At 35.6% G+C, this 23,345-nt stretch overlaps 1 protein-coding gene across 1 annotated transcript; it reads right to left on the minus strand.

The window, feature by feature from the left end:
- Positions 1 to 392: 392 nt before the first annotated feature.
- On the minus strand, positions 393 to 14,108 carry LOC123532169 (probable ATP-dependent RNA helicase DDX23). Its single transcript, XM_053532873.1, is given in 12 exon segments — positions 393 to 855; positions 1,376 to 1,550; positions 2,722 to 2,830; positions 3,771 to 3,922; positions 4,814 to 4,920; positions 4,923 to 5,052; positions 8,088 to 8,190; positions 8,192 to 8,255; positions 9,991 to 10,141; positions 10,898 to 11,127; positions 11,690 to 11,765; positions 14,091 to 14,108. Coding segments are annotated over 12 exon segments (1,542 nt in total). The 3' UTR covers positions 393 to 628.
- Positions 14,109 to 23,345: the final 9,237 nt, after the last annotated feature.

The raw sequence follows: 23,345 nt of genomic DNA on the forward strand, positions 1-23,345 counted from the left end.
AAATATTTGGGGTGGTACACAAACTTTAACATTTATTCTAAGTCGAAAACGGGGCCATAATTCAGTCAAAATGCTTGATAGAGTTGCCTCCTACTTTTTACACACATGGATCATGATGGTAAACAATTATGCAAAATATGAAAGCAATATCTCAATGGACTTTGAAAATATTTGGGGTGGTACGCAAACTTTTACATTTGTGTGACGCTCACGCTAACGCTCACGCTCACGCCGACGCAGGGGCGAGTAGGATAGCTCCCCTATTTTTCGAATAGTCGAGCTAAAAATCACCAAGCACTCCTCTCTGCGAAATTAGGCCAATTTCCTTACTGGTATTTTCTTCCTAGAAATACCTGCTGCCTTGTATCATTCCTCGGCAGATGTAAACAACATACATGTACAGCTTTTTTAATATGTAAGACCATAATACAAATTGCTATCAATACTTCCATCCTTCCGAACATTTTGTGTGCAATACAAATATGATACCGTAACAACAGTCTTTACAAATGTGTAACAAGCACGCTATACATTCATGTCTTCAGATCGTGCCATATTTATATCTATAATAACAACACAATAGTTTCACTTATTCTTGTCATTTTCCCACTATAACTCAATGTTAATCTCAGTTTATAAACACTGTTTCATCTTTTCTCTTCTTGAACACAGCCTCACCTGGTTTATTTTGTGCATCTGGGTGATTTGCTAGTTCTGGTGGACATGAGGATACCGGACTTGCCATAATCACTTGTTTTAGATCATAGAACACAAAATTGTCCTCTTTAGTGAGAAATGTTATTGCCACACCAGATTTTCCAGCACGTCCAGTACGACCAATACGATGTGTGTAATCTAAAATAAAAGTATCACAATTTGATTTATTTCAATATATGGGTTTGTCTCCAATTAATAAGGCAACATGTCTTTCATCACAGAGCTAAAATACATTAGTATAAACCTAACTAAAGCCACGTGAACAAATAATTTTCCTATAATTATGTTTTATCCTCAAAATTAACCTTTAGCCTGCTGCCAGCTAGTGAATTTGCCTTTGCAAACCAAGTACACCAAGATCGGCCTGCATATCCGTGCATCATAGTCTGCACTGTTCGCTATTCAGTCGGTAAATTTTCAGTAAATTCCCCTTTGAAAAATAAATTAAAATGGCATTGCCAAAACTGAAAGATGGAACAGACCATTTAACAAATTCAGGAGGGTAAAGGTTAATTCCACAAATTTATATCCCCATGACATAGCTACCTTTGGGATAACCTGAAAAATTCATGCCCGCAGAATTAATTGATTTTACAGTATATAGAAACTAGAAACTTTAAATAATTTACTACAACAGAGCCAGAAATTTCCAGCATACCTTCAATATTCTTTGCCATATCATAATTGATAACGAGTGACACATCTTTGATGTCGATACCACGACCAGCCACGTCTGTAGCTACCAGGATATCTTTAGTTCCGCCCTTCAAACTGGCGAGAGCAAACTCTCTCTGCTCCTGACCCTTACCACCGTGAAGAGTCGTAGCACTGAACTAGAGACAAAGAAATATTCATGTAGACATGCTCTCTTGCTTTTGGTCATTTTTTTTTTCTAGTATTCAAGGAAGTTTAATAAAATTATCATTCTTTTGTGATATTCTTTATTCAGCATTAGATTAGTGACATTTAAAATTTAGTGATTGGAAGTTTGCAGCAAATAGTCAGAGCTTACACAAAGTGATAAACAATCATCACATTTTTGGCAAAGTAAATTTTTATAACATCAAGGTAGTCTGAAAGACAGCTAAATCCCCCACCACTGCTATGGATAGTGAAAGGGTAAGCCTTTGACCTTTAGCTGTGACCTTAACCATGAACTGACATGGCTGACTCATGAATTCTGCACAACGTCCTGATGAGGTGATCATTTGACCAAAGTTTTATAAAATTCCTTCAAGGGGTTTAGGAGATACAGAGCGGACACAAAAGGAAGGCTTAAACCTTTCACCCCAAGTTGTGAACTTGACCTTGAGCCGGCATGGCTGACTCATGTGTTCTGCACATCGTCTTGATGAAGTGATAATTTGATCCAAGTTTTATAAAATTCCTTCAAGTGTTTAGGAGATATAGAGTGAACACAAAATAGAAGGCTCAAACCTTTGACCTTCAGTTTTGACCTTGACCTTGAGTCGACAAGGCTGACTCATAGGTTCTGCACATCGTCTTGATGAGGTGATCATTTGACCCAATTTTCATGAAAATCCTTCAAGTGGTTTAGGAGATACGGAGTGGACACAAAAGTGTTACGGACAGATGGACAGACAGACGGAGACCATTCCTATAACCCCACACCACTTGTGGCCGGGGATTAAAAAAAAATGCAACAATTATTGTACTTGCTAATGAGGCCTTTGTTTCAAAAACACACTGACTCACACCAAAACTCTTTAAACTAGTTTTCTACTGTTTGATTCTTTTCATCTGACATGACATTCTAGACAAATATTTAAAAAAGATCCACAAGGCACAATTTTCAGAAATCAAAGGACGTTGTTTGTACAAGTTATTCCTAAATTGTGCAATAAACTGCATTAAATTTCAAAAGTGTTAGATCAGGCAATTTGTGATCAATTAACTGTTTTGCTTGAGAAATTAATCTTATTTCTCCAGTGGAAAAACCTGCTACTTTATAACTGCCATGACGTTAAAATAAAACAAACTTACTCCCATTTTCTCCAAGGATTTTGCCAGCACATCCACACCTTTCTTCTGGTTGACAAAGATAAGAATTGGTGGTTCTATTCCTGCCTGTAATATCTCTAGCAACTTCTTCCTGCAATGACAGACATGTAAAAATTGTAATTTATTGGGACGTCAGCTGTACTTTTAACAATATTTCAGTTATGTATTGCAAGTTATCCACACATTGTCCATGGACTTCATACCAGTACACAAGTCATAATAATTCCACATTACAGTGACCATGAAAATCATACCAGAATATAAGGTACTAATAAGGTACTAAAATATATCAAGTGTCCATGGATTTCAAACCAGTAAATAAGTAATTAAAATTCCTTGTTACACTGTGTCCATGGACTTAAAAATTCCTCATTATACCTTAACCATGGACTTCATACCAATAAGCAAGTCATTAAACATTCCTCAAAATACCTTATCCATGGACATCATATCAGCATGACCAGTATGCAAGTCATTAAAAGATCCTCATGTTACCTTATCCATGGACATCATACCAGTATGCAAGTCATTAAAAATTTCCCATAATACCTTATCTATGGACATCATACCAGTATGCAAGTCATTAAAAAATTCCCATAATACCTTATCCATGGACATCATACCAGTATGCAAGTCTTTAAACATTCCTCATTATACCTTACCCATTGACTTTATACCGTTATGCAAGTCATTTACAATGTCTCACTTGTCTACTTTAACCATCAAGCATCAAAATTATGCATACTATTCAGAGCATGTACACTTCTTATCGTTCAAAAAAATTTCACATACAGTAATATTCAAAATAACTTCCCTCTACTATCTGCAACAGTAACAATGAAATTAATCCGATATATTGTCAAATCATAGATGATCATGGGAGACTAGCTATCCTGGATTCCATGGTGTGTCCAAACAAACAATTTTATCTTCCAGAAGTTTATATCCTTAAACTTTAAACTCCATAAAACAGCCATTTTGGTCAAAACCACACAAAAAAAGATTTCACATATTTTTGTTTCTTTTTTTACCTTTTCTCTTGTTGACTCATCATGTATACAATCTGTTCACAGCGTTCTGTTGGTTTACCAACAGTTCCTATATACACAACAGCTGGTCTTTGTAAATACTTCCGTGCCAGTTTTTCAACTGTCGGTGGCATAGTTGCCGTAAACATGACAGTCTGAAAATGATAGAGTACAAATTACTGAACCACACCATGAGAAAACCAACATATTGCATTTGTGGATGCGCAGGCTGGTCTTGATCCATGCTGTTTGCTAACAGTCAAATTGCAATAGGCTTTGAAAGCGAACAGCATGGATCCTGACAAGACTGCACGGATGTGCAAGCTGGTCTGGATCCATGCTGGTTGCAAATGCACTATGTGTGTTTTCTCATGGTGCGGCTCAATTATAATTTCATTCATGTTTGCTGTGCTAATCAGAAAGGCTGTATTTTCCGTCAGTTCAAGAACAATGGACCACTATCTAAGAGATTCCAGTTGTGAATCCCGTTGAAAGTTCTTTTCTGAATTGAAGAAGCTGACATACAATAGAAACAATACTCAGCCCACAACATCCCAGTTCAAGGACAAATTACATGAAGATATTGTAAGTGTTATATTTTGCAGGTTTCGAGTTTTTGAATTCGTGATTTGCAACACCAGTCTTCTCCACAATTAAAACAAGAAATTTTAGAGAGACAGATAAATGGTTCATTCGCAAAAATAAATACCTTGGGACAAATAGAATTTTACAGTACTTGTTTGGATATAGATTTTTCCTACGGAGCAAACTTAAGATTTTTGGGGTGTTTTTTTTGTTGCATTTAACATCGCACTGACACAATAATTGGTCATATGGCGACTTTCCAGCTTTGATGGTGGAGGAAGACGCCAGGTGCCCCTCCGTGCAATATTTCACCTGGATAGAACCACCGACCTTCCGTAAGCCAGCAGGAATTCATCATCCCGAGTGACAGTCAAAACCACATCGGTGAGGGGCAAGTGATTCAAAGTCGGCGACCTTAACCACTCCGCAACAGAGGACCTTTTTAGGATTTTTTTACATACCTGTCTATATTTTTGTGTGGTGTTGAAGTTGGCTAACATTTTTTCATTATCCTCTGCATCCTCTGTATCGGGTTTCATATTTGTAACGGGGAGATATTCCAGATATGCTGAACATCCGGCTCGAAACCCATGTCTATCATACGGTCAGCCTCGTCCAATACTACATATGTACACTGTGACAGGACAAGGTAGCGGTTCTGTACAACATCTATAAGACGTCCCGGAGTTGCTATAACAATCTGTAAAGATTAAACATCATGACTGAACTGAAAGTTTTGGTAACTGACTTAATATTCAAAATTTGTACCTGTTACTTTACAATTTAAATAGTCTGTAAATTTGACAAAAAATAACAAAGCACGGCAAACGGCATTATCCTGTTATTTGTACCACGGTACAAATAAATTCTGGCCTGCTTTCCCCTTATAGAATTGGACGGATTACGTTTTATTCCGTTAATGTAACCAGACGCTTGGTCAACCTTTTCAGTTTCAGACTGGGTTCGCTTTATTTCGTCAATGTTTACCAGAGGCATGGTTAGAAATAGAATGACCTGTAACGTAATGATCATGTGACTGATGACGAGATATCAATTTCGCGCTTAGAAAAAGCAAGTTTCTATATATATCGGTATTACTCCTGTTTTTTGTACCGGTACAAAAGACCGGACTATATAATGTAAAGGGCAATTTTCAATATGTAAAGCACCAAATTTTAAGAGATTTCAAGCTTGTCTGCAGCTCTTAACTTATTTGTACCGGTACAAATAACCGGAGTATATATACGGAGAGAGCTACTTAGAAAGAAACTGTATTAATAATGCCTTGCAAAGGGAAGATTTCCTGGAAAAAAGGTTTTCTTTGGGGGCTAAATAATAGAAAATGGGGCTCGAATACTTTTGGGGGTAGGTATGATTCAGAAAATGGCAATATTCAGACAAAAAATGTAGAAAATTATGCTCTGGTACAAAAAAAAACAGGAGTATATTAGGCGACGAATTGGGTCATGCAGTCTGACAAGCTGAGGTCAAATTTATGCTCTTGGGACTGTTTTTCAGTTTTAATTAGCATTTGTGTTCTAACAATTGTGCAGAATTAGATATTGCTTGAGATGGCTAGAGAAAAAAATCGTGAAATTTATGAATTGTGGAGTTTAATTCAGGATATTATTGGTTCTGCGTCACAGTGGCCGCATAGAATTAGACGTCTGTTTTGGACATAAACATCAAGCATTTTGACAGAATAATTGTGGCAACATTTGTTACAACATTACGTAAATGGATTGAATCCTGACACATTCTTAGAATGGGCACGTTTGATTGGATTAGGCCATGATGAATCTGCATACAGACATTTTGCAGCATTGTTTCATGCATTTCCATCACGAAATTATACTTTGTATGCATTTTACGTTTCAAACAAACGATAAGAGTATCTAGACGGTAGAGTTAGATATTATACATCAATGTCTGCATTTAAAAATTCGGTAAGTAAGAATACTTTTATAAGATAGGACTTTACTGTACCGGTACAAATAACCGGAGTATATATAAGGAGAGAGAATTCTTACAAACTATAAAGCCTTGCAAGGGGAAGATTTCCCCGGAAAACGGTTTTCTTTGGGGGCTAAGTAATAGAAAATGGGGCTTGGAATACTTTTAGGGGTAGGTATGATTCTGAAAATGACAAAATTTGAAAGAAAAAGAATGTTTGTTTATCCATATTTACGAAGCTGTATAAATAACAGGAGTATATTAGGCAATGAATTAGGTCAGTGAGATGCTTCAACTGTCCGATCCATTAAATCGACAATCGCTAGATTATGTAAACATATTAAGCAGGGACCTGGCATTAACGGTACTTGCACTCACGGAATAAAGCTAAACAATCGTTACTGATGCCAAATTATGATCGAGTCTATAAACACATTAAGCTAGCATATCGAAAGGGGTACTGGAATATTTGACCTTTCAGGTGAGTAATGTTTATTTATAGTAACAAGCATCACATTGATACTGATTCTCCTGTTCGTAACACAGTCTAGGTTTTTAACGGAAATAAACAATAACACTTCAAGGGGGGAAATTTAACAAAAATATATTTGCCCCGCGGTACAAATAACCGAATAATGCCCAAAACAAACAGGTTATTCACTAATCAAATCATGTTTTGTTTCTTTTGGGTTTAACGCCGTTTTTCAACAGTATTTCAGTTATGTAATGGCGGTCAATTAACCTATCCAGTGTTCCTGGATTCTGTACCAGTACAAAGCTGTTCTCCGCAAGTAACTGCCAACTTCCCCACATGAATCAGAGGTGGAGGACGAATGATTTCAGACAAAACATCTTTTATCAAATCGTCACTGAGAACATAACACTTCAGGGCTCGAACTCACAACCCCGAAATCCGTAGATCTCGCTACTGAGCTAAGCAGGCGGGCTGTCAAATTATGTCTCCGAATAATTAGTTAAACACTAGTCAAAGCAGTCAACATTGGCTGAATTGTGTCACAAATCTAAGTAATAAGTTTTTCAAATACAGGACAAAATAATACAGCATAAACGGAAGTGTAGCGATCAAGAATCCGACCAAAAGCTGTCTCGTTACAGTGTGAACTCTATCTGAGGCCCTTCCAACCAATACTAGGTTACAAACAAAGGCTTTTGCACAACTGAAAAAAGGGGCACAATTTTGCCAACATGTTAGCCAGAGTTATGAAACTTGCCACACAAGGTAATCTCATGATGCCATCGATGTGTGGAGAATCTGAAAACCTTTGACTGATTTGCTACTGAGAAACATGCTTACATTGAAAACATTCACAAAATTTCTTTGATAAATAGGGGCATAATTTAAACAAAATAAAAGCTTGAGTTATGAAACTGTGATGTCAATTCATGGTGCCTAAATCATATCTTACTTTTGAAAACATCTGGCCTACTAGTTTCTCTGAAACCTGCTTAGATGCAAAGCTTTTACCAAAATTTCCAAGTTAAAATGGGACTTAGTTTGGACGGGATGAATACTAGTGTTATGTAACATGTCTTCTGAGGTCAACATATGATGCTGAATATATGCTTTATGTTTGAAAGCATTGGGCTTCATTGTTTTACAGAAACCTGCTTACATGCAAAACTTCTGTGAAGCAAACGACAATGAAAGGGTTGGCAAGAAATGCTTTTTGATTTGAAACATTTCAGATACAAAGTAGTCCAGCTAAAGGTACAACGTAGCTTCTCAACAACACAAACAGAACCTCATAGACTAAAGCCTACCTCACATCCTTGCCGGAGTTTAAACCCTTGCTCCTCCCTAGATATACCACCAATAACTGCCACAGTCCGGATCCCGATTGTTTTTCCAAACTTGATAGTCTCTAATCTGCTGAGCCAATTCACGAGTGGGCGCCAGAATTATAGCATACGGACCTTTATCTATGATATCTATTTTCCTACAAATAAAGTACGTATAATACATTAAATTCAGCTGAAGACAGTATATTTTTGCATTCACACTATCAAACTGAAGCTGATTTCTAAGTACAGGAAGGGCCTTAATTCTGACAAAATGCGTATCAGAGTTATTGTTCTTGGCCTACACAGTCGCCCTATAATGATTAACAAGTGTGCAAAGTTTCAAAGCTGTAGCTCTTTTTGAGACAAGGTAGACATAAAAATTTAACCAAGGAATCCGAATCTTCTAAGTACAGAAAACATTTTGACAAAATGCATATCTGAGTTATGTTTATTTGGCCTATACAGTCATCTAATGATGATAATAAACAAGTGTGCAAAGTATCAAAGCTGTAGCTCTTATAGCAGGCTTTCAAGCACTATTTGGCAAAAAATTAGGTCTAAAATTAAGGCTGTTTTTGCCAAAAATTAGGGTTATTTTTGCCAAAAAATTAGGTAGGTCTAAATTAGAACTAGATGCCCACGGGGCAACATGTCAAGCCAGCCCTTTTATATACTGTTGCTTTTTGCGGGGGCACCATTCTAGAACAAATGTGTCATCGACATAAGTTTTTGATATACAGGTATGAAATGGTGGATACATATGTATATGCATGCACTGGTGCATTTATTTGTCTAAATACTGAGATACTGGAGGGGTACTACTCTCAACTGGGAGTGGGGGTCAGGGGACTCTTCCCAGGAAAATTTTGAAATACAGGTATGAAATTGTTGATGCTGGTGTATTTTTTGCTCTAAATTTTGAGGCATAGAAGGGTATAGCCCTCTAATTTTAGTGAGGTCAGGGGGCTGCCACCCACCTGCAAAAATTTGAAATACAGGTATGAAATGCTGAATTGTAGTGCATGTTTTGGTCTAAATTTTGATGTGTGGGAGAGGGTATACCTGTAATTTTAGGGGGGTAAGGAGACCCTCCCCTGGATTTTTCTGAAATGTAGATATGAAATGTTGGCCTCTGTTGAATTTCTTATATAAATTTTGAGGTACTGGAGGGGTAATCCACTCATGGGGGGTCCTCCCCCTGGAAAATTTTGAAATAAAGGAATGAAATGTTGGCCTCTGGTGTGTTTTTGGGCTTAATTTTGAGAAAATATTAATTCTTTGCCAAAATAGTTGAGAGCAACTTTGATGAGCCATCTGGAGGACACAGGCCTCCTCAGCCCGGCCCTAGATCCAGGCCTGAACACTCAATAAAGTAAATCTATGTTTCATGAAGCTGTAGCCTAGGAACTCATGGAAACTGATAGATGCATCCTCTGTAAATGAATCTTAAAGAATATTAACTTCAATAAATTAATTTGATCATTATATACATGACTTTGTGCAAAAAAATTTAGGTTCAAACAGAAATTACAAAAAAAATTAGGGATAATCTAAAAAAAATAATAAGGGCTTTTTTAGGAATTTGGCCCTTTTTGAGCATTTTTTTAGGAATTTTAGGAAGACCTAAAAATTAGGATCGTTTAGGAATTTTAGGGCCACTTGAAAGCCTGTTATAGCTTTTGAGAAGAGGTGGACATATACAAAAATTTTAACCAATGCCGACACCAACGCTGATGCAGACAATCAAGTGATGACAATACCTTGTAGATTTTTTTTCAAACAATCAGACAAACTAAAAACAATGAGCACTACATAATTACTATTATTCATTAAAATTTTGTTTTACTAACAGCATTTTCAAACAAGACGTATTTCTGGGTGCCATACCTTTCAATTTTTGGCAATGATGTAATCCAGACTAGAAGTGGTATAAGGAAAGCTGCAGTTTTACCGCTACCAGTCTCGGCTATACCTGTAACATCACGATTCGGTAACCCAATTGGAATGGCTTGTCTCTGAATAGGTGATGGTTCCTAAAATAAAGATAACATGTCTGACAACTACTTGACTGTATAATTATTAAAGTCTTTGGTATCACCTGACCAGGTATCACACTCCGATCTCTCACATACAAGGCACAAACTTTACAACTGAGTCACCACTGTGGATCAATGACTGGTATTCAAGAGCCAATTCTGTCAACTTTCCTTAAAAAAAAGCATTTAATTCTTACATTTACATTTTTACATAAGATTTCTACAAAAAACAAGTGGTCATCCATGAGTATTAGAAAATCAAAATAAATGCCAGAGTATCGATCTTTTCAAAATCTAAAATTTTTATAAAACGACGCCATTTTTGTTAATGTTTTTTCTTGTAAATGACATCAGATTGCACACACAATCTCAAAGATTGCCCGCGCAGCCTCAAGGAAAGGACCATCCCTGATAATGCTATTGCAATGTTGTTTATAAAAAGGGTATGTTTTTATCTTTCCGCATAAAATATAGTGAATGTAAATACTGTCAAATTCTTATATTTCGTGGGTGTTTTTTTTTTTGTGATTTTACGATTTCATAATTTTTAGGAGTTTTTGAATTTGGGAGGTTGTCACATCGAAATAAGGAATTTTGTTATTATGTTTGTATAATACTGAATAATATTAAGACAACAATTTTAGCAAGACAGATGAATTCGCAAGAAATTTCATAAGCGAAATTTCACGAAAATAAAAACATTGCGAAAAAATAAACTTTTACAGTTTTACATTATGAAATACAAAGACACACATTATAACCAATTGTATCAATGATATCTAGCAGATCTTTAGGTAAACTGGCTTCTTTCCATTTCCTGATAGGGTTAGGAATTCTGCCTCCATTACAGCTGATATTGTAATCTTCCTTAAATATACGCCAGTCTCTCTCTGTCATCTCCGGCAGCGATTTCTCAGTCCATTGCCGATCATCGAACTTCCGTTAGTTTTCTCTCTCTTTAACGACTTTCAACCTCTTCCTATTTCACAAAAGAATACAAGAGTGACATTTTTTGCCTCTTATCTACTAGTTCCACTTAAATAAGAATGAATTAACCAATGATTTTTTTTCTATTTTATCCTTCAACTACTGCAAAATCAAGGCATATTTACAAGCTAAAAATCTGCCATATTTAAAGCTGGAAGTATTACATGTTGTTTCACATGGTAAAATATGACATTAAAAAATAAATAGAGCTATTTATATTAACAAAATAACACACTGGTGAATATCCTTTTCATGAACACATTCAGTTAGCATGTAAAGCGAAAATAAATCCCTTGTGAATATTTCAAATATACTTAACAAAATTTACTGTAAAAGCACGTACTTTCACTAGCTCAAACTTCTGCAAATTTGAAATTTTGAGTATGTTTGTGAGGTTTAATATTCACAAAATTGTAAAAATGGTATGATCATACATGAATCTAAATTATACTCATGATGAATAATTACGCAAGGATTAATTTTCGCGATCTGTAGGGCCTCGTGTATATCGCGAAAATGAAACCTTCGCAAAAATTGCTGCTTTTACAGTACTCAAATCTTATATTTTCTCATCCTCTGTTCGTCTTCTCAACAGCAAATATCCGTAAAACTTGGACTAGTCCTTCCTTTGTTGCTAAATTCAAAATTGTACAATTCTTTAATGCACTTGAAAAAAATTGAATAAAAATACATGTACTCGAAAATCAGTTATATTCACGTGGCACTTTTTGGGAGGATTTGGTTATTGCACCAATATCCAAAACATCAAGTCCAACATATTGAATATAATATAATTCATATTCATTTTCTCTTTACTCTAGCACCTGTATTTGCAAATGGAATTTTAATTTTGTGTTTGTTTTGTAATTATTGTAATTCTTTTGTTTTTCTAAATCCACAAAAAAACTCCTTGCCAGGTAGAGATACCTTAAAATACTCCTAAAATTTGAAAGTAACATAATGTTGTACCACAGAAAAGTGGTCTTGGTTTTCCTTACCAGGTAGAGATACCTTAAAATACACCTAAAATTGGAAAGTAACATCTATGTTGTACCACAGAAAAGTGGTCTTGGTTTTTCCGTACGGTCAATTATAAAAAAGTTACAATATAAGTTATTTATAGTAACAACTAAGGGAAGTTAATCTTAAAAAAAAATCGAAAAAAAAAATTGTAAGTCCACACAAAAATCCTTACTAGGTAGAGATTGGTCAAAATACACCTGAAAATTGGATGTAACATACATGTTGTAGTACAGAAAAGTGGTCTCGATATTTCTCTACGACTAATAATGAAAAAGTTACAATCTAAGCTATTTATAGTAACTACAAAGAGAAGTATTTCTAAAGCAGGGACCTGCGCATGACACTTCATCTCATGACGGTGTACAATTGTGCCAAGATACATCAAAATCCCTCCATGCATGAAGAAGAAATGCTTCGGACAAAGTCATTCTTGTATCTGACATTTGGCCTCTAAGTGTGACCTTGACCTTAGACCTAGGGACCTGGTTCTTGCGCATGACACTCCGACTCGTAGTGTTGAACATTTGTGCCAAGTTATATCAAAATTCCTCCATGCATGAAGAAGAAATGCTCCGGACAATGTTTTCATTCTTGTATCCTTTGACCTCTAAGTGTGACCTTGAACTTAGACCTAGGGACCTGGTTCTTGCGCATGATACTCCATCTCATGATGATGAATAATTGTGCCATGTTTCACTAAAATCCCTCCATGCATGAAGAAGATATGCTCCGGACAAAGTCATTCTTGAATTTAACCTTTGACCTCTAAGTGTGACCTTGACCTTAGACCTAGGGACCTGATTCTTGCGCATGACGCTCCGTCTCATAATGGTGAACATCTGTTCACTGATTTATTGCTAATAAATTGTGAGAAGTCATTGAAGCTCATCACCACTTTATAATGTGTTTTCGACTAAGTATAAAGACTAAAATCTTTCTATTAAGCACTAAATAACAAAACTAAATTCTTTTAAAAATAGTTGTAGCTTTGGTACGAAACGTGTATAAACAAAGGTGTTAAATACAACATACTCTATGACAACTACACTCAATGAGAACCAATCTAATGTTTTCAAGTGTTTGATTGACAAATGAGGTGACTATACTCCCTGAAACATATCTAAAGTTAACAGTGTTTTGTTAACAAGAGAGTGGACTTTATTCCCTAAAGACTAATCCATAGGTTTTGAGTGTTCGAATGACGGCAGAGGTGACTTTACTCCCTGACAACTAATCTAAAGGTTTTGATAGTTATACTCCCTCGGTTGTGAGTGCTCGATTGTCAGCGGAGGTGACTGCACTCCCTGTCAACTAGTCCAAAGGTTTAGCTAGTTCTATTGTAGGTGAAGGTGACAATACTACCTCTCAACCGATCTTAATGTTTTGAGTGTTCTTTTGACGGGGGAAAGTGAGTATACTCCCTTACAACCAATCTTAAGGTTGTAAATGTTCTATTGTCTAAGACAGGGGACTTTAATTCCTGAAAACCAGTCTAAAGATTTTAGTTTTCGCTTGGCGGGGAGGAGACTGTATTCCCTGACTACAAGTCTTAAGGTTGTGAGTGTTCGATCGACGAAGAAGATTACCTGTCTGCCTGATTACAAATCAACATGTTGTTAGTGTTCGATTGACGAGAGAGGCCAATCTTTTGACTGAAAACTAGTTTGAAGGTTGTGAGAGTTCGATTGAAAGTGAAGTGATTGTTCGATATGACTACAAGTATAAAGGTTTTGAGGATTTGATTAACGATTAAAGATAACTTTCTACATGACTAGATCTACCAGTTTAAATTTATACTCCCAGTATGAATAACAATTTAAAAGCTGTTAATACTCGACTGATAGCGTAGAAGTCTATACCCCATGACTATCAATCTAAAAGTTGACGGGAGGATGAATATTGTCAGAGAACACATTTTATGAAATAATTTGTTTACCATCTCCAGTTTATGCATTTTTAGTTTATTTTACTAGATGATATCAAAATATATATCACAGAAACTGTCCTAATTTTAGTCATATGTCGAGGTAACGGGAAAAGAGATATACTTTGAATTCATAAATGTTCAAAGTCAGTTTTAGAGTGACATTCTTTACTCATTATGTCATTAATAGGTGAAAAATCCGCAAAAGTATCACAGCCAGCTGTTAAGAAAAATGTTAATTCTCCTCAAAGACATCAGAGCAAATCAGCTGATGCAGGTAATTGTGCTCTTTAATGTTTTCTGACTGTTGTACGTATTCTAAGCTATCGTTATTTTAGCAATATCTTTCACATTTTTAAATGCTACTGAAGTTAGGCGGCGATATTACTCAATATTTGAAATTTTAACTCAAAACAATTATGATATTCAATCGACTTAACCCTATTTGCCAATAATCTTAACTGCTGGATAAACTGTTCGCTAGCTGATAATAATCATGATTTATGAAATGAAGAAGAAATAGTCGATAGTGAGTGTCCTAATTTTAATACAGTATAGTTGTGGTGTAAGACCTAAACCACGTTGGCGCTATTCTCTGCAGCGGGTTAAAATATTTATATGCTTATTAAGAAAAGATGCTAGAAACCTGTTTGTGGTAGATGTTGAAAGACAATATAAAAAGGACTTGACAAATGGAAAAGATAGTGCTAACTAGTGTAAAACAAGGATATTTTGGACATATCAATCACTGCGTCATCGGTTTTCGCGACCGGTGTCAAGGTTAAAAAATTACCTCTGAAAACTTTGTACAGTATTTTTATGGAAAAAGAGATAGTAAGAAGAAGCAGAGTGACCTATACAAGTAATACAAGTAAACAAAAACCTCGACCTTACACCACCAAAAGGTGTGATCACGTGAATAGTTGTGACAAGTTAACAGATCGGTGGATATCATACTGTGTATGCGGAACTATGAAATGTATGTACAATGTATGTATAGTTTGTTATTTGGATAGTCTATGTGTATCGGTCTTATTGGAAACTATGAATTATGACTAAAAAGCATCATAAACGGAAAAAAGGCAGTAGTACCGACGAAGAATACGTGACCTTGAGTAAAGTGCATAAATTGGGAGGCCCGACGGGGGCTGTTTCGGATATAGATTCCACGGACACAGTAAATTTAAGTGCGGTTTTAAACTCTACCAACTCTATTCTGTATGAAGATACAGTGTTCGATGAAATAAACAGTGACAATAGTAATATGGCAACTAACGCTAGAGGAAGTACGTCGATTCAGGACAAAGATGGTGCTAAACTTGTTAAAGCTGACATTTCTGAGGATATTTTGTCGTATCTGAAAAAGATTGACATTAAAGTTGGAAATATGGAGGCTCAGATGAAAAGTATGGATGCAAAATTAGAAACATTAGAAAATTTGGAGAAAAAAGTAGATAACATTGAATCGGAATTATCGAAACTGTGGAACTACGTACACAATGTAGAGAAAACTAGTGAAAGTAAATTTAACAAGTTAGATGATAAAGTCGAAAACATTCAGATGGATCTGTCTGGAAAAGAGCACGAGATTGATAAGCTTTTGCACGAAAATTCGAAACTAAAGGAAGAAATGTTGTACATGCAGTCACAGTCAATGAGGAACAACTTAATTTTTGGCGGTGTTACTGAACAAAAGAACGAGAGACCAGACGCAACTGAGAGCCTCATACGTGTGCACCTGAAAGAGAAATTCAAAATGGCCGAAGATATAGTCAAAAGTATTAAAATCGAGCGTGCACATAGGATGGGCCATCAAAACGATGATCCTAACAAGTTAATTAACAGAAAAATTGTGTGTAAGTTTGCGTACTTCAAAGATAAAGAGCTAGTTAAGAGTTGCCGCAAAAATCTAGATAAGAAATTACACTTTGTTCATGAACAATTCCCGCCGGAAGTTGTAGCAAAACGGCGTCGTTTGATACCAAAATTGAAGGAAGCCCTCAAAGACAATAAAGATGCCTGGATTTCGTACGATACACTGTTCATCGAAGGCAAACCAATTAGAGATAATCTGTAGGATTTTTCGGAGAATGGACCCAAAATTTGTGTTTGGAATTGCAACGGATTGACCCAAACAAAACTTTGTGACCCTGAATTTGTGGATAAGATTGCTAAAAATGATGTCATTTTTATGTTAGAATCATGGACGGACTCTAATTCAAATATTGAGTTGAATGATTTTACTTGCTTCACTTTCTATAGGAAATTTAAACATAGAAGGGCCAAAAGAAATAGTGGAGGGGTTGTCTTATTTATTCGAAATACCATAAAATCTGGAATAACCATTGTAAGGAATCATTTTGACACCATCATCTGGCTAAAATTTGATAAACACTTCTTTGAGATTCAAAATGATGTTTTTCTAGGGGGGTGTACATGTGGGGTGATGAGTCACCAGCTTCAAGCATAATTAACGAAGATTTATTTGAAATTGTTGCAAATGACATTTTTCATTTTGGAAATTTAGGTACCGTTCTGGTGGCTGGAGACTGGAATGCTCGTGTGGGCACCAGATCTGATTTGTTGCTTGTGACCGGCAAATTTCTGACTTAGACTCAGTTGATTATCTTCCAGATGTACCATTATTACGGGCCTCATATGATAAGGTGTGTAATGGAAGGGGAGTTAAATTGTTAGATTTATGTAAAACTACCTCAATGCGATTAGCTAACGGTCGGCTACACAATGATTATAATAATGGTTTTTTCACTTACTACAATAGACAGTGTAGTAGTACAATAGATTATCTATTATTGAATGAACGGTATTTCAATATAATTGACTCGTTTGAAATCGGTCAATTTAACGAATTCAGTGATCATGCACCAATATTGTTTACATTAAATTGTAAAGCTTACATGCAAAATAGTGATGTGACTAGTGATGTAGACAATATGTATAATATAAAATGGTCTGAGGATCACAAAGATGAATTTAGGCGTGGCCTAATAGGGAATTTATCAACATTTAATAGAATTGTATATGACACTGTTGTACATGACACTGTGGATGTAGACAATTTGATTTTGAATTTTTCAAAAGTTATTTGTGAAGTAGCAGATCCACTTTTTAAACGTTGTAATAATTCTAAACGAAATCAATTTTTCAATAACTCCTGGTTTGATGCCGACTGTACCACGGCTAAACGCAAATACAAACAGGCACTGTTTTGTTTTTAATCAAAATAAATCACAGGAAGATAGAAATAGTTTATGTAATGCAAAAAAGGAATACAAATGTATTATTAAATTTAAGAAACGAGCACACAAAATCCAAAAATCTAAGGAGTTGGCCGAACTAAAGAAAAGTAAACCTAAGGACTTTTGGAAACATTTCAAAAAGAAAACTTCAGTGTCTGGTGCTGATATAAAAGTAAATGAATTTCATGAGTATTTTTCTAAAATGTTTGATGATATAAGGACAACTGTAGTCAATGAAGCAGAAGATTTTAATTCTAAAGATGATTGTAATGTAAATGACCCTATTTTTGATGAGTTAAACATTCCTATTACCTCTGTTGAAGTAAGAGATGCTGTAAAACGCCTAAACAGAAATAAGGCATCATGTCCTAGTGATAATTTACTGAACGAATATTTTATTGTTTCTATTGACATATTAGTTGGCCATTTAACAGATATGTTTAATATAGTTCTAGATTTGGGACATTTTCCCGAATCATGGTCATATGGTTATATTGTACCGATATACAAAAAAGGAGATGTCAGAGCTCCAGACAATTACAGGGGCATAACCCTACTAAGTAATTTTGGTAAATTATTTACTAGTATATTGACGCATAGAGTGGAGAGATGGTTTGATAGGTACAATATTTTGTCAGACGCCCAGTTTGGTTTCCGCAAAGGCTGTAGTACAGTAGATGCGACTTTTGTCTTACATAGTATAGTTGAACATGTTTTGTTACAAAAATTAAGGTTACCTTGTGCATTTATTGACCTGAAAAAGGCATTTGATTCAGTTTACCGTAATGGTCTGTGGTATAAACTTTTCAAATTAGGCATTGATGGCAAACTGCTGAGGATTTTTAAAGCCATGTACCATGTTGTCAAATCTTGTGTAAGACATTGTAATAGTTTATCTGATTTTTTTAACATATCAGTGGGCTTACGTCAAGGTCAAAATAACTCTCCAGCTCTGTTTGCTCTATTTTTAGAAGATTTGGAACTGTATTTACAGAACGATATAAATTCTGGATTATCTTTATATGAAATTTGTGTTATTTTACTATTATTTGCGGATGACATGGTAATATTGGGCCATTCCCAAGAAGATTTGCAAACTAGTCTTAATAGTTTATATGAATACTGTCAATTATGGGGACTTGAAGTCAATACTACAAAGACCAAAATAGTTGTTTTTCGCAAAAGGGTAATATCTATCCCCATGAAACTTGGTTTTATAATAATGAACAAATTGAAGTTGTTGATGACTTCAATTATTTAGTGTTTTTTTAACTATACAGGTTCTTTTGTACTTAATAACCAGTACGTCTGTGGGAAAGCCTTAAAGGCTATGAATGTTTTGTCATATAATATAAATAAGTACGAATTATCACCACATGTTGTATTGCAATTGTTTGACTCATTTGTTGGGTCTATTTTAAATTATGCTTGTCCTGTTTGGGGATTTACCAAAAGTAAGGATCTAGAAAGGATCCACTAAAAATTCTGTAAATCTACTTTGGGTGTTAAACTTAGTACCAGTAATGCGGCAGTTTATGGCGAATTGGGAAGATACCCTTTATACATAAATAGATATGTTCAAATAATCAAGTACTGGTTTAAATTATTGCATACAAACAATATTTTACTAAATGTAGTGTATGACAATGCTTTAAATGAATGTAAGAAAGGTGTTAAAAATTGGGTTTCCAAAGTAAAATGTTTGCTTGAAGAATATGGTTTTTCAGATATATGGAATAACCCACTTGCTTATCAGTCAAATGTGTTTTTACTAACATTTAAAGAAAGGGCTATAGATTGTTTTAAGCAAAAGTGGTTTTCTGATATTGCAAACAACAATGTATTAAATACTTTGTATATGTATATTAAACCTGTATTTGGTATGGAAAGTTATCTAGAAAAAATTGTTTGTAAAAAAACTAGGCAATATTTAACCCGTATTAGGGTATCTGCACATAGTTTGCGCATAGAAACTGGAAGATATGGTAGAGATAGATTGGAGAGAAATCAAAGAACTTGTCAACTCTGTAATGTCCACGATATTGAGGACGAGTTTCATTTTATTTTGAAATGTAACTTTTATAATGAATATCGTAGCAAATGTATACAAAGGTACTACTATGAAAGACCAAATATGCATAAATTTGTCGAACTATTGCAGTGTACTAAAAAATCGGTTCAGTTAGGGTTATGTAGATATATCAGATTGGCAAGCGATAAAAGGAATACTATGTTACTTAGATAATAAGGCAACATGTTCATTATGTCTCCCACCACACAGTGGTGTGGGAGACATATTGATTTACTCCGGTCTGTGTGTGTGTGTCTGTCTGTCACAAAGATTGTCCGCACTTTAAGTCAAACATTTCTCAATCGATCTTCACTAAACTTGAAAAAATATGTGTGACCATAAGACCTCGGCCATGTTCGATAATTAGCTAAACCGGTCCAGGCATATTGGAGTTACTTTGGAGTAACGGCCATTGATTTACCGAAAAGTCGGCCTTGTTGCTCTTGTCCGCAATTTAAGCCAAACATTTCTTATCCGATTTTCACCAAACTTGAACAAAATGTGTTTGACCATAAAGGGCCAAGTTGGAGTTACGGCCCTTGAATTACCGAAAAATCAGCTCTTTTGCTGTTGTCCGCACTCCAAGTTGAACATTTCCAACACGATCTTCGCCAAATTTGTACAAAATGTGTTTGACTGTAAGACCTCTGACAAGTTCGATAATGAGCCAAAGCGGAGTTTGGGCCCGTGAATTGTTGTGAGTGATATGTATATAAAGGCTTAACTTGCAATTTAGATGATTAGGCAGTTGGCGGAGGCATTCCCTTTTCTTAAAAGCAGCTCTATTTGTAGTGTTGTTATGATTGTTTCATATATTTTGTATACGAAATTATTATCTGTGCTCATCCCACATTGCATAAAAGCATTGACAATTATAACTGCATGGAAACATTAATACCAGCAGGACTAACAACTAGTTATTTTTTTGTCATAGTGAATTATACATAGTTCATTCTTCCAGATAGTTTATGTAACTATATCAATATTGAATAGTAACCACTGATGTTGTTATTGTAACGTTTTTTGTGTTCCTTCGCAACATCATCATCTTTATTTTAAGACCGTTACGATTCGCGGGTCTTTTTGCCCCGGGACGTCCCAGTTTACATTTTTAGGTTTGTCGCAACAATTGAAAGGGAAACAACTGCTACATCTTTATTTACAGTTAAGTAGTTTTGGGTTGTTCCCCTTGAGTTATCATTGTTATATAGTTACCCAATTACAGTATCAAACAAGTGATTATTTTGATGCTGAGTGTCATGGTGGTTGCTGTGTTTTGGGGTTCTGGGGTGTCTTGGGGTAAAAAGACCTGCCCGTTACGGCTTGTTACGATCCGTTCTCCATTTAAAGTTTAAATTTTCAACAACTTTGCCACATGATCATATCTTATATGTCAATGTATATCATGTAATGAGGTACTGTATGTACAAATTACTGAATAAACTTCTGTTCTGTTCTGTTCTGTTCTATAAAGAACGCATTCGAATGGCAATGGATTTATCTCTATTTTACTTAAACGTTTTGCTCATGGTAGAGTAAAACTGACCAAAAAGTCCTCAATTTTGAAAAGTAGGTAGGATTGAATCTGTTCTATAAGATAAAAGTGTATCCAAATAACATTTACCGTCAGAAAAAAAGTCTTATCCATGTCAATTGTAACATGTTTTCTTCCTTTCCTTTACTGACAAAAAGGCGCGGATGTGGGGATGGTGGTTGTGGAAACGAAATTGTAGATTATTGGAATGCATTCTTTTTCTTTTTAATTTGTATACATTATTTCTTTAGAAATGTGTTATCAAGTAATGTTCTAATGAGGAAATTATTTCTTATTGTTTAAACACGCACGCACAAACATACGCAAGCACGCATGCACACGCACGTTTTTTGATATTATGACCTTGCAAAGTATTCCAATAGTAATCAAAAAGGAATATTTTGGACGGGTCTATGATGTACATTAATTGCATTACATTCCAATCACATGCCTTATTAAGAACAACTTGGACCAAATTTAATGTAAAATTCTAAAATATAGTGGAAATGTCAAAAAAAATTTATTATTATTATTTTTTTTTTTTGGTGGGGGGGGGGGGGGCAGGTTGGGGGTTTTGTGTTTTTCTTTTGCTTTTCATTTTGACGTTGAAACTACCTTAACATTGACTTTGGAGTGGTGCAATATTATACATGAATGATATATACCACATTTTATTACTTTTCCATAGTCGAAACACTAAAATTGGTTTTAAATCTATTTAATTTCAGCTCTCGATAAGATGCTGCAGAAAAAGCCAAGTGAAATGATGGGAACGGAGGTAAACGTTGAAGTATTTGGTAAATGGCATATCTACGGTGGCACAGAGGTGACATCCGCAACACTGTATTTATATTGTGGCCATAACTTAGTAACTTGTTGCCACAATTTATTAACTTGTGGCCACAATTTAGTAACTTGTGGCCACAACATAGTAAATTGCGGCCACAAGTTAGTAAATTGTGGCCACAACGTATTAAATTTTGGCCACAACTTAGTAAATCTTGGCCTCAACTTAGTAAATTGTGGCCACAATTTAGTAAGTTGTGGCCACAGCTTGGTAAATTGTGGCCATAATTTGATAAGTTGTGGCCACAGTCTAATAACTTGTGACCACGACTTATATCAGCCAATCGAAACTATAAATAGATGGATAGACGGACGGACGGATGAATAGATTGGATGGTACCTACGTACCTACCTACTTATTTATTTGTCTGTACTTCCGTCCGTCTATCTATCTATCTTCCATTCCTGTCTTACCTCTCTCACGTAGACATTTTGTGCGTCCTTTTCGTATGGTCGCTGAATTCTGCCATTTTGCTTCGAGCGAAAACAGGAAATTTAACAATTTAAAATTCGAAGAAGCAGGTTGAAGCAGGCACGCGGAGCGAGAATTAGTAACTGGTTTGTCGGGGGCGGGTAGCGAAAAACACGATAATTAGCGCTGCTTAAAACGTAGTTTTCTTGAACTGCGCCCTGACATTCCAGTTACTAAATCTCACTCCGCGATCTTGCTAATTATCGTGTTTTCGCTTCCCACCCCTGACATAGCAGCTACTAATTCTCACCCCGTGACCCCGGTAATTATCGTGTTTTCGCTCCGCTTCCCCACTCAATAGAGAGTATTCAGCCTGCGTCCCCGCATTTTAACTAGTTAAATCTCGTGTTTTCGCTCGAAAGAGTCGCAGGGAGATAACGCAAAATGGCAGAAATCAGCAACCATACGAAATGGACGCATAAAAATGTCTACGTCACTGCAAAGGGTAGGACAGGAATGGAAGATAGATAGACGGTCGGAAGTGCTGAAAAATAAATAAGTAGGTACCATCCAATCTATTCATCTCTCCGTCCGTCAATCCATTTATTTATAGTTTCGACTGACTGATATAAATCCTGGTCACGAGTTATTATATTGTGGCCATAACTTATCAAATTGTGGCCACAATTAACTAAGTTGGGTCCACAATATACTAAATTGTGGCCACAATTTACTAAGTTGAGGCCACAATTTATTAAGTTGTGGCCACAAAATAAATAAAGTGTTGCGGATGTCACCTCTGCCACCGTACATATCTGTTGACACAGTTTTAGCCCAGACTTACTTTAAGTTAGTGAATTAATAACACTGAATTAAAATCACCATCTTACCCAGATATTTTGTAATAATGATAAGTTTATTTATAAAGAGATATAAATAAAATAAAGATACGATTATTTATTCACTGATTAATTTCAAATCTTGTTTCATATATATCATGTTCTCTTCTTCAAGCTCCAAAATACAAAATGGTAGACTGACAGAAGCTAATTCATTTATTGGTCTCTCACCGGCGTGTCACCGGTGGTGACTCGTGGTTTGTTATCGTGTCCGTCCGTCAGTAAGTCCATCAGTCTGTTTTTCA

The sequence above is a fragment of the Mercenaria mercenaria genome, unplaced genomic scaffold (genome assembly GCF_021730395.1).
Source record: "Mercenaria mercenaria strain notata unplaced genomic scaffold, MADL_Memer_1 contig_1836, whole genome shotgun sequence".
Lineage (NCBI taxonomy): Eukaryota > Metazoa > Mollusca > Bivalvia > Venerida > Veneridae > Mercenaria > Mercenaria mercenaria.